General features: G+C 43.7%; 1 protein-coding gene across 1 annotated transcript in view; it reads right to left on the bottom strand.

The window, feature by feature from the left end:
- NT5C2 (5'-nucleotidase, cytosolic II) overlaps window positions 1-12,912 on the bottom strand; it is a 93,204-nt gene that overhangs the window by 64,402 nt on the left and 15,890 nt on the right. The window contains exon 2 of the mRNA XM_075935560.2: window positions 1,381-1,501. Within this exon, the coding sequence (XP_075791675.1) occupies window positions 1,381-1,481 (101 nt within the window). The 5' untranslated portion in view covers window positions 1,482-1,501. The remainder of the gene's footprint in view (window positions 1-1,380; window positions 1,502-12,912) is intronic.

Genomic DNA, 12,912 nt, shown 5'->3' with positions numbered 1-12,912 from the left:
GAGAAAAAGGAAATGAGGATTAGGGGAGTTAGCAGCACCTTTTATACTGTGGCATATGCACTCCATTCCAGAGAGTGCCAGAGCTGGTCCCTTACAGATACCACAGTGCATGTGGTAAGCACATACACCTAACGTAGAATAGACATGAGCAAGCATTTGAAGGAGAACCAGAAAGTGTTACTGGTCTATTTCTTTTGTCCAAGATGGATGAAATGCATGAAGTAAACAAAAAAATGTAAATGGTGATATGCAAAAGAGGAAAGGGAAAGGACTGACTCTCAGCTTGCTTTCTTCAGCAACTGAGTCATTAAAACAAATACCAAGATTCACAATAAAATTGTGAGATTTTACATAATGCATTTAAAAAGGAATGAAGAGCCTAAGCATGCATATGTTATTCTTGATATTAGTGTAAATGGAATGCATTTTAGACTCATATTTTTAGTGGTTTGTTTGTATTGCATAAAAGAAGTGTGTTTATCACTGCTGTTTGCAGTGCTATTGTCAGTTTCAGTTGTTTACAATTATTTTGTGAGACAAATTAGGCCAGATGGCTGCAACAGAGTGGGAAAAGGCAACCCTAGCAAGGTAAAAGGCCTTTTCCCCTATTAATTAGAAGTAGGTCAATCAGGATCAGCTAAAAAGGGGTTGTCGTCTCAGGTAGATTAGGATCAGTTGAGACAGGGCTATGTTGGACCAACTAGGATAAGCTGATTCCATTTCAGGTACTGCCTGAGACCTTTTAAACCCTACTCTATTGGTAGAAAGGAGGAGGAGGAGGGAGGAATGACAGGTACACACAGCCAAACATCTACTAAGCCAGAGACGGCAGGGGAGTGAGTAGCTTCAGGAGGAGAGGCTGCCTAAGCCTCTATAAGGAGAAGGCTGTCTGCCCAAATGTGGCAGATAGAGAGTGCTTTACACAAGACCCATCTCACCAAAGGAGAGAAGTGAGGAGGCTGGCAAGAGAAAGAAAGGCCCTTGCCACATTTAGCATTAATCCACTTTGCTTTTGACCCTTGAAAAACATCTGCACTATTGGCAATTTTCTAAAAGATAAATATCAACTTGGAAAAAAATGAATGATAGTTTCCATTGCAAAACTTAGCTTGTGATTAACCTTTCCACTGCAGTACTAACAGTGTACCACATGCATCTCAACTATTTAATCTGTCAATTCCTGCAGGCAGGTATCATGTTGTCATATATATTGTATAGAACATGTAGTATTGGTGCCCAGTAGATAACTCCTGAATGGGTGGAAATAAGTCATTTTCAAGTATCTGCCAGTAAACAAGATGGCAATCAGAAATTTCTTTTACATTTCATTTCCCTAACCCTATAAAATACGGCATAGTTTTCATTACATGAATTACCTACCGGTGATAGGCTTCCCGACGGTACTTTTTCATAGCATGCCCATCCATATTTGCAGGAAGATCTGCTGCATTCTGGAGTCTGTCACTCCATGAAGTTGTCATTTTTAAACCGTCACTTAATCCTGGAAGAGAAAAGAGAGAAATTTGCTATACCTGCAACATGTTTCACAAGAGGATTGTATAACTCTTTCCTGATTACAAAAGGATCTTACAGAACTAAGAAAATGACAAGATGCCTGCTGTACCTACTTGTGTTTGTAGGTCAAACTTGTCAAGGAAATGACTGAAGATGTCTAAGTACTTAAGATTAACCAGTGGGGCTGGAGCAGCCTCAAAAAAACACTTTTTTTTTACTCTAGATAGCATCACCAAATACAAACTAAAAATATCAGGCCCAATATCTGTTCCAAGTCTCTTTGAAATATTAAATTTAACTTTACTATGTATTAGAAATGTGAAGGTTTAACTAGTTAACTGATAAACCTCATCCTTAACAGACGAGGTTTACCGGTTCAGATTAACTGGTGGGGCTGGAGCAGTTCCCATCTGCTGCAGGAAGGGAACTACTCCAGCCCTGCAAGGGGCAACCTGAGAGGTGTCCTGGTTGGCCAGAGGAGGCAGGGACTGCTCCAGCATCCGAATCAGAGCAGCCTCTATATACAACAAGTCAGGGTATCCTGCAGGCAGGGGCTGTTTTGACCAGGATGCCCGAGCAGCGCCTGCCTGCGTTGTGGAAGAGGAGTGGTGTTCCAGCCCAGCGGCAGGCTGGAAAGGCCCAGCTGCTCGCTCCCTTTGTTTAACCAATTAAATGGGATTTTACATCCCTACTATATATAGTATCTTTTATATAAACTGCACCCAAAAATGTTTTCTAAGAGTTAAATGTAGTTTCAGAATAATAAATATTAGTAGATAGAGAGTGAAGTTATACAGAAAAGAGAGAAAATAAATGTTTTTAGCTGAGATTTTGAATGAGATGCATAGTCAACAAAGCAGAGAGAGGCAGTGAGACTATTCCAGTTGCTGGAATTCCAGAAGCTTCAGGGGGTAGCTGAGTTAGTCGGTACAGGATAAACTTAAAAAACAACGAATAGTCTGGTAGCACTTTAAAGACTAACAAAACATGCAGATGGTATCTTGAGCTTTCATGGGCACAGCCCACTTCTTCCCATGACCAGAGTGTTGGATGTCCAGGACCAATCTCATGATACCATCTACATATTTTGTCAGTCCTTAAGTGTTACCTGACCATTTGTTGTTTGCTAGTTAATGGCTCTTATCTGCCTCTTTTGACTATCCAGCCTTTTAGGTTCTTAGAAACTATTTGTTTTTCCTATTACATTCCATCTAGGCTTTCCCACTGCCTCTTCTTGTCCCCCTCCTCATCTCCCATTTTTTCCTTCTTCCACCCAGGGCCGGCCTGAGCCATTTTGGCGCCACAGGCTGGGCGCGCAGCGCCGCCCCTGGGCGCACGGTGAATGGGCCTGCTCCCGGGGCACACGGCCGCCGGTGCGCAGACCGGGGCCTGCCCCCGGAGCGCAGGGCGCATGTGCTGCCCAGCCTGGCCCGGACCAGCCGCCGCGCCTGGCCATGCAGGGCCCCGCAGCCGTAGCAGGAAGGGCACTGCTGGCCAGCGCCGTGGGGATGGGGGGGCCGGTGCTGTGGGAGCCAGGCACGCAGCGCCTGATGGCAGCTATAAGGGGCACCACGCACCCCTTACAGCAGCCATCAGGCACCCCCCCATCGGTTGGCACCTCGGGCAGCTGCCCGGCTCGCCCACCCCTTAGTCCGGCCCTGCTTCCACCCCCCCCCCCTTTTCCCCTATTTATTTTGGTCCTGGACATCCAACACACTGGTCATCTGAAGAAGTGGGCTGTGCCCATGTAAGCTCATGATGCCATCTACATGTTTTGTTAGTCTTTAAAGTGCTACCAGACTATTTGTTGTTTTTTATGGAATTCCAGAGGTTTTCATACTGTGTTTAGAGACATAGGCCTTGTTTTTATTGCTAAAAAAAAAAAATCATATTTATTTATTTATTTATTTATTACCTCAGGGCAAGTACCATGCATGAGCTATCCCACGATAAAAACACATACAAGACAAAAACTGAGAGGCAAAATAAATTAGGAGAGATCAACTCCAGGTGGGGGAAGCACTGAACATGCCATGAAGTTTTCCCTTGAATTTTTATCTTGGGATAGCTCACATACTTTACCTACAAATACACTTTTTTAGCAGTGAAGACAAAGCCACAAAAATGATTGACACTGTACAAGCAGAGGGAATGGTGACAGGAGTAGAAAGAAATGACTATAAAAATGTATAACTCCTAAAACTTCGGTCATCTGAAGAAGTGGACCGTGCCCATGAAAGCTCATAATACCATCTACATGTTTTCTTCGTCTATAAAGTGCTACCAGACTATTTGTTGTTGTTTAAGTTTATAATAATTTAAAAACTGGCATCATTTTTCAGCTTCACTCTGGTAACATATGAAGCATATTTGTAATGTATGCAGTATTAATGAATTAGTATTTAACATCTCAAATCTCTTGAAAAGTAGGTATTTACTGCCTTCACTTTACTGATGGGGAGGTAAGGCACAGAGGAGTTAAATGACTAGCACAAGGTCACACAAACAGGGGTGAATATCATAACTAGGTTTAGAATTCTAGGCTTTGGTTCCCACTTCTGTGCTCAAATCCTTACACCAAATCTATAAATTTAAAATTAAAGAGGACAGTTTTGATTGTTACAGTCTCTATGTGCGCATCTAGATTTTATTTGAGGGCCATGAAATAAATGATATAAATATCAAACCAAGGACAAACAATTTGGCTACAAAAATATGCCCCACACTCAGCACTTTGAGACCACTTTCCAGTTACTAAAAAGCAAGATTTAACAAATGTATCTTGCCCCACATACCAGTTCACATGGGTGGCAGGTATCCTAGGCAGGGGGAGGCACTGCCTTCCCTAACTGCCTCACCTGGCCCCGGGGCCAGGACAGGCTAGGGCCATGTCACCCGCTGGCACTTCGGAGCTCCAGGGCTGAGGCCACACCACCTGCCAGCTTTTCAGAGGTCTGGGGCAAGGGCAGACTGGGGCTGTACTGCCTGCTGGCTCCCTGGAGCTCCGGGATTGGGGGAAGGTGTTGTTGTGCCCAGGCGTGAGGGGTGGGGGGGTGCTACCCTGGCACATGGAGGGGGCAAGGGCCAGCAGTTACAGGAGGAGAGGAATACAGGGAGAGATTGGGCGAGGCCAGCAGGCCACAGGAGGGGGGCAAGGATGGGCTCTGGTGAGGCATGCCTCCCCAAGCCACAGGGTCACCCACCATCCATGCTAATTTAGATTCAGGCAATTGCCTGAGGAAAGGCATTCCAGATTTGAGAGCTCTCTACTAAGAATTCCCTGCAACATACACAGAAGGTCAAACCCTGAGGAGTAGACAGCAGGAACATTCCAGCCAACTGCAACTTCCACAACAAGGCACACAGGGGAAAAGTGTTTCTGCAATAGCCCATTTGCAGGCCATTTAGGGCTTTATAAATAATTACCAACAACTTAAATTGTACCCAAAGGCAACTGGTGGTACAGGACACAGGCCATTGAATTACCAATCCGGTATGCTTAAAAGGCAAGGCACTGCACTAGTTGAAGCTGAGTAATAACAAGTACTGAATGCTTTGCACGTCTTGGACTCCTGGGCACTATGGTAATACAATCAATAAATAATAACTGCAATAATCCAAGCAAGAGGAGACAAAAAGCAAAGATATCTGTGGAGAGAAAGGAAGATCACAAACTCCATGTCAGCTGATGTTCAGAAGGTGCTCTGAGATTGTAGAAATAGTAAAGGATCAATTAAGACCCCAAAATTGCAAACTACAAAGACTAAGGGCAGACATGCCCTCAGCAGAAAGAACACACAACTCCATCAATTCCTCAATATGTTCCCACACACCTAACCTATCAGCATCACCTCTGTCTTTCTGGATTAATCTTAAAGCAGCTATATTTCATCTATGGGTTAAGATTCCAAGGGCAATAAATATGCCCACTAAGTGGTAATGTAGAATAGTGGTAGAAATGTAGCCGTGTTAGTCTGGTGTAGCTGAAACAAAATACAGGTCTATGTAGCACTTTAAAGACTAACAAGATGGTTTATTAGATGATGAGCTTTCGTGGGCCAGACCCACTTCCTCAGATCAAATAATGGAAGAAAATAGTCACAACCATATATACCAAAGGATACAATTTAAAAAAAAGTGAACACACATGAAAAGGACAAATCACATTACAGAACAGAAGGGGGATGTGGCGGGGGGGGGGGGGGAAGGAGGTGAATGCCAGTGAGTTAATGATATTAGAGGTGGGGAAGGGGAGATGTCTGTGAGTTAATAGAATTAGAGGTGATAATGGGGGAAGCTGTCTTTGGAACAGGACACTCAACTCCAAGAAGCTCTGGGAGACAGACCCATAGTCTCCTATAGACAACCACCTAACCTCAAGATGATTCTTACCAACAACCACAGGACATACCACACTAATACCAACCCTGGTACTTTCCCTTGCAACAAACCCCGCTGCCAGCTTTGTCCACATATTCACTCTGCTGACACCATTATTGGGCCTAACCAAGTGAGTTATAAGATCAAGAATACATATTCCTGCGCCTCCAGAAATATAATCTATGCTATTGTAAGGGGACTGTTACCCCTTACTAAAACTCTGTGGGAGTTTTTTGGTTTACCAGCTTCAGAAGGGGAAGGGTTCATGAGACTGACAGACCCCAGAGACAATGGAAAGCAGTCAACACTCCAGCTCAGCCTGACTGACAGGTTGTAAGTGGGGATTGTTCTGGCTCTGGCTCTGAACAAACAAGCTGTGTGCAGAAGAGGTCCTGCAAAGACAGAGAGCTGAAAGAGGAGTACAAGAAGAAGTCCTGCAGCGACAGAACCAGACACAGACAGGCCAAGCAGTGCAGACCCTGTGTTGAGCAGCAGACTGGCCGTGCTCAGAAAGCCAAAAGGAACAGAGAAGCAACACAAGGAGCTGGAACTGGCCAAGCAGCACAGCCTGCAGCTGGATGTGGTGAGCTACTGGGACCTGCAAAGTGTGGGGAAAGGCTCTGGACTGGGAGAGGGGTCTGGCCACTTAGAGACTGAGGCTGTGTGGTCACTGCCAGTGCAAGCGTGTCTAGCCTGCAGCCCCTTGCAGCACTTCCAGGGCTTCTAAGGAAGAGACTGTGAACTGTCCTTACACTCTGCAGACTGCTGTGTTGATGTCCCTGTGCTACAGAGCAGGGCTGTGTGTTCTCATTTAACCATTCTCATTGTTTCTTATTCTATTCTCTTTAATCAGTTGATGTTTAATAAATTGTATTTGCTTTGAACCTTATGAAGTGATCACTGGGCCAAGAAGGCCTGCAGTGTAAAGAGAGCACCTCAGAGTGGGGACACCCTAACTCCTGCCCCTAGTGACTACAAGGTCAGGGATTAAGCCCCAGGAAACCTGGGCCCAGCCTTGTTGGGGTTTCAAGGGCTCTGCTACTCAGGAGAGTGGAGGGGGAGCCCTCAGGATCAGGGAGCCGTGGGGTAAAGGAAGTGGGAGCGGGGACTCAGATCCTTTCGCTGGTTCATTTCACCGGGGTGTATAGAAGCCAGGAAAGTTCCCCACAAGAGCGGGACCATTCCCCCGCTTACACTATCATGTGCCAAAAGTGTCCGTCTGCTATGTACATTGGACAAACGTCTCAGACACTTCGCCAAAGAATCAATGCCCACAAAACAGACATTAGACAGGATCACAAAGAAAAAACAGTTGCTTGTCATTTCAACCAGAAAGGACACTGTCTGAATGACCTGCTAACCTGCATCCTACTTCAGAAGACATTCAAATCTGCACTTGAACGGGAATCCTCTGAACTGGCATTCATGCTAAAATTCGACACTCTCCGCACGGGACTTAACAAAGACCCCAGCTATCTTACCCAGTACAAAGATAGCTTCCCCCATTATCACCTCTAATTCTATTAACTCACAGACATCTCCCCTTCCCCACCTCTAATATCATTAACTCACTGGCATTCACCTCCTTCCCCCCCCCCCCCACATCCCCCTTCTGTTCTGTAATGTGATTTGTCCTTTTCATGTGTGTTCACTTTTTTTTAAATTGTATCCTTTGGTATATATGGTTGTGACTATTTTCTTCCATTATTTGATCTGAGGAAGTGGGTCTGGCCCACGAAAGCTCATCATCTAATAAACCATCTTGTTAGTCTTTAAAGTGCTACATAGATCTGTATTTTGTTTAAGTGGTAATGATTACTCAAAAAGATCCCAGGGCCACAGAGGCTCTGTGGAAGCAATGTCATAAAGGAGAGCATTTCATTCTTTTTCCAAGTGAAGGCAGTTTGAATCCATCAATGTGCCAACCATTCTGATAATTTACATTGGTCAACCTTTTCAGATATCTTTCAGAACTCTTGGGTGAATGCCATCTGGTCCTGGTGACTTGTTACTGTTATTAATTTGTTCCAAAACCTCCTCAAATGACACTTAATTCTGGGACAATTCCTCAGATTTGTCACCTAAAAAGAATGGCTCAGGTTTGGGAATCTCCCTAACATCCTCAGCCATGAAGGCGGAAGCAAAGAATTCATTTAGTTTCTCCGCAATAACCTTATCGTCTTTGAGTGCTCCTTTGGCATCTCAATAGTCCAGGGGCCACTGCTGGTTTAGGAGGCTTCCTGCTTCTGATGTACTTAAATAAAATTTTGCTATTACTTTTTGATTTTTTGGCTAGCTGTTCTTCAAACTCCTTTTTGGCTTTTCTTACTATATTTTTACACTTAAATTTGATAGAATTTATGTTCCTCTCTATTTTCCTCACTGGTGTTTAACTTCTACTTTTTAAATGATGCCTTTTTCTCTCTCACTGCTTCACTTGGTTGTTAAGCCACAATGCCACTTTTTTGGTTCTCTTACTGTGTTTTTTAATTTGGGGTATATGTTTAAGTTGAGCTTCTATTATGATGTCTTTGAAAAGTCTCCATGCAGCTAACAGAAATTTTACTTTTTCCCCTTTTAATTTCTATTTAAATAATGTCCTCATTTTTGTGTAGTTCCCCTTTCTGAAATTAAATGCCACAGGGTACGTCTAAACTACAGAGCTCTGCCACGCCGTAGGAACTCATCTGCTTTTTTGAAAAATTTTTTGGAAAAGCAGACCTGTTTTTTCAGCATCCCTGTAAACCTCGTTTTTCAAGGCATAAGGGATGTTTCGAAAGAGGGTTTTTTCCCAACATTTGGCCCCGTGTAGACCAAATTGGAAAAGCCACTTTCAGAAGAAAGGTGGAAAAAGATATGCAAATTGCTGTTCAAAATTTGCATATATTTTTCCGACTTTCCTTTGTAGTGTAGACACAGCCACAGTGCTGGGCTACTGACATGTTTTTCCCACCACAGGAATGTTAAGTTTTATTACTTCATGGTCACTATTTCCAACTGGTCCGGTTATATTTACCCTTTGGACCAGATCCTGTGCTCCACTTAGGACTAAATCAAGAATTGCCTCTCCCTTTGTGGGTTCCAGAACCAGCTGCTCCAAGAAGCAGTCATTTAAGGTATCAAGAAATTTTATCTCTGCGTCCCATCCTGAGGTGACATGTACCCATTCAATATGAGGATAGTTGAAATCCCCCACTATTATTGAGTTTTTTATTTTGATAGCCTCTCTAGTTGAAGGAAGCAGATAAGGACCATTAGTTAGCATTTAGAGAGGAAGAGTACTAACACCAGAATCTACACTTCCTTGTCTGCTTCTTTTAACTATGAAGTCTTCAGTTTTGTTTGTTACACACCAGCTCGGTTTTCCCTTTGATATTTATATACCCACTGACTCTTTTTGTCGTCCCCTCATTCCTCCCCCTCTCCTCCTATTTATTTTAGTTCTGGACATCCAACACACCGGTCATCTGAATAAGTGGGCTGTGGCCACAAAGCTCATCTATATGTTTTCTTAGTCTTTAAAGTGCTACCAGACTATTTGTTGTTTGTTGAGTTTATACTCTAGTAGATTTCTTTGAGGGGGTAAACAAACATGTGGACAAGGGGAAACCAGTATATACAGGCAGTCCCCGGGTGTAGTACAAGATAGGGACTGTAGGTTTGTTCTTAAGTTGAATCTGTATGTAAGTCGGAATTGGCGTCAGCCACTGCTGAAACTGATCAGTTTCAACCGCGGCTGAATCTGGACGCCAGTTCTGACTTACATACAGATTCAACTTAAGAAACCCAGGCGTCCCCAAGTCAGCTGCTGCTGAAACTAATCAGCGGCTGATTCCAGGAAGCCTGGGGCAGAGCAACTCTGCCTCGGGCTTCCTGTAGTCAGCCGCTGGTCAGTTTCAGCAGCGGTTGACTTGGGGACGCCTGGGGCAGAGCAGCTGGGGTGCTGCTGGGTTGCTCCAGTAGCGCGGCTCCTCAGCGCTACTGGAGCAACCCAGCAGCACCCCAGCTACTCTGCCCCAGGCATCCTGATTCAGCCGCTGCTGAATCAGGACGCCTGGGGCAGAGCAGCTGGGGTGCTGCTGGGTTGGTCCTGAGCGGCGCTGCGGGACCAACCCGGCAGCCCCCAGCTGCTCTACCCCAGGGGTAGGCAAGAAAAGCCTGGTCTGCTGGGGGGGGGGGCACTAGCTACACCCCCCCCCAGCAGACCAAGGAGACGGGGGTGGCGGGACCGCCCAAGTCCTCCACGGCTTTGCTCCGTCTCCCTGGTCTGCTGACCTGGGAGACGCGGAGCAAAGCCGCAGAGCACGCGGGCAGCGGGACAGTCCAGGCGCGTCACGGCTGTCCCACTGCTGGCGTGCTCCGAGGCTTTGCTTCCCATCTCCCTGGTCTGCTGGTCAGAAAAGCCCCGTTCATAACTGCAGATCCAACGCAAGTCGGATCCGCGTAACTCAGAGACTGCCTGTATAGCGTATTTATATTTCCAGAAAGCCTTTGACAAGGTCCCTCACCAAAGTCTCTTAAGTAAAATAAGCCGTCATGGGATAAGAGGGAAGGTCCTCTCATGGACTGATAACTGGTTAAAAGACAGGATACGAAGGGTAGGAATAAATGGTAAGTTTTCCGAGTGGAGAGACGTAACTAGTGATGTCCCCCAAGGGTCCATACTGGGACCAATCCTATTCAGCTTATTTATAAATGATCTGGAGAAAGGGGTAAACAGTGAGGTGGCAAAATCTGCAGATGATACTAAACTGCTCAAGATAGTATGACCAAAGCAGACTGTGGAGAGCTTCAAAAAGACCTACAAAAACTAAGTCGTTGGGCAACAAAATCGCAAATGAAATTTAATGTTGATAAATGTAAAATAATGCACATTGGAAAAAATAACCCCAACTATACATACAATATAATGGGGAATAATTTAGCTATAACTATTCAAGGGAGATCTTGGAGTCATTGTAGATAGTTCTCTGAAAACATCTACTCTGTGTGCAGTGGCAGAAAAAAGCAAACAAAATGTTAGGAATCTTTAAAAAGGGGCTAGAGAATAAGACAGAGAACATCTTATTGCCTCTACATAAAACCACAGTATGCCTACATCTTGAATACTGTATATAGATGTGGTCACCTCATCTCAAAAAAGATATATTGGCATTGGAAAAGGTTCAGAAAAAGGCAACAAAAATAATTAGGGGTTTGGGACAGGTCCCATATGCAGAGAGATTAAAAAGATTTGGACTTTTCAGTTTAAAAAAGAGAAGACTAGGGGAGGATAGATAGAGGTCTATAAAATCATGACTGGTGTGGAAAAAGTGAATAAGGAAAAGTTATTTACTTGTTTCCATAACATAAGAACTAGGGCTCATCAAATAAAATTAATGAGTAACAGGTTTAAAACAAACAAAAGGAAGTTTTTCTTCACACAGTGCATGGCTGGCCCAAAGAACACCTTGCCAGAGGAGGTTGTGAAGGCCAGGACTTTAACAGAGTTCAAGAAAGAACTAGATAAATTCCTGGAGGTTAGGTCCATCAATGGCCATTAGCCAGCATAGGTAGGAATGGTGTCCCTAGTCTCTGTCAGAGGCTGGGAATGAGTGACAGGAGAAGGACTGCTTGAAGACTCCCTGTTCTGTTCACTCTCTCTGGGGCATCTGGCATAGGCCAGTGTCAGAAGACAAGATCCTGGGCTGGATGGACCTTTTGTCTGACCCAGTATAATCGTTCTTATATCTCCACCACAGCACACACATGGGAAATTACATGCCCAGAAGTCAGAAGACTATTTCCATTACAATTAGTTTCATCTTGTCATTTCATCTGCTGCACATCATTTTTGTGCCACATTAAACAAAAATGATGATACAGTGGAAAGGTGCATCTGAGCATGAGAGCAACACAAAGGCCAGTTGGACTGTATTGTTTCGAAAAGAATTCCGGAACACAGTGAACCCATTTGTTTCTCAGACTGTGGGGGCTATTTTAATGGTTCACCTCTAATCACATTCTTACATGAAGGAAGGGCGAATGAAGTTGTTTGAGGTCCTGGGAGATGTGTCTGGTTTTGTAATGTGTGAGAAAGCAGCCAGCATCATTCTGTGTAGATTGGAATTTGAAAAGGTGAGATTTGGGGACATAAAGTAGTATAATTTTCATTAATTTAACTTTATGTAATACTGAATGACAAAAAAATCCTACCAATGCAGCAATGTATCTGCTTTGAGATAAAATATTAGGAACACACAAAGGGCACAAGGACTGCAAAACTGTGGACCTAATCCTGAAAGCCTTACTCGTACACGTAGCCCCACTTATCTCATTGGATCTACTCTGATAAATCAAAATTGTGGGATTCAGATTACATGCGTGAGTAAGAGTGAAGAGATCTAGCACTAGGGTTTGGTTGGGGTTTTTTACTTCTTTTCTGAACGCAAGCTCTTCTTTAAATTGATGCCAAGAATAGTGACTAAAAATAAGATTTGCTAAGCTACTCCATACATTTTTAAGTTGCTGGGATAAACATCTAACTGAGTGGGCAGCTGGCCAGTCAAGACTTTCAACTCGGAGCAATTGAAATATGATGTATCCTTCTTAAATTACAAATCTATTTTTGAGATTAATCATCTGTAAATAGCTCCACAAAAAATAGAAACCTTTGCATAGATAAGATGTTTTAGAAATATCTTCCTATGATTTATTACAATTGTGGCTCCTCCTAATGCAGTCATAATTAAATGCCTGTTTCTGATACAGAGCTTATTTCTGAGAGGTATTTTAAAAGTTTGGCTATGATCCAGGCTAGTACATGACACACAAGACTCTCTACAGAACATGGGATTTTAAACACAAATTTTGAAATAAACTGATTTCCTCCTTTGTTAGACCATGCTTCAATTAGAACATATCCATAGAAAAGTTTTGCAAATATTGGCAAATACAGAATTGTATACCAGTGTGAGGACTTTAACTAGCTATTTTTCTTTCCTTCATTTTTCAGCAGATGATTTGAAATTTCTGCAT

This window comes from Pelodiscus sinensis, chromosome 8, assembly GCF_052426305.1.
Source record: "Pelodiscus sinensis isolate ZL-2025 chromosome 8, ASM5242630v1, whole genome shotgun sequence".
Taxonomy (NCBI): domain Eukaryota; kingdom Metazoa; phylum Chordata; order Testudines; family Trionychidae; genus Pelodiscus; species Pelodiscus sinensis.
Note: the sequence above shows the minus strand (reverse complement) of the source record. Positions and strands in the feature narration are given on the sequence as shown.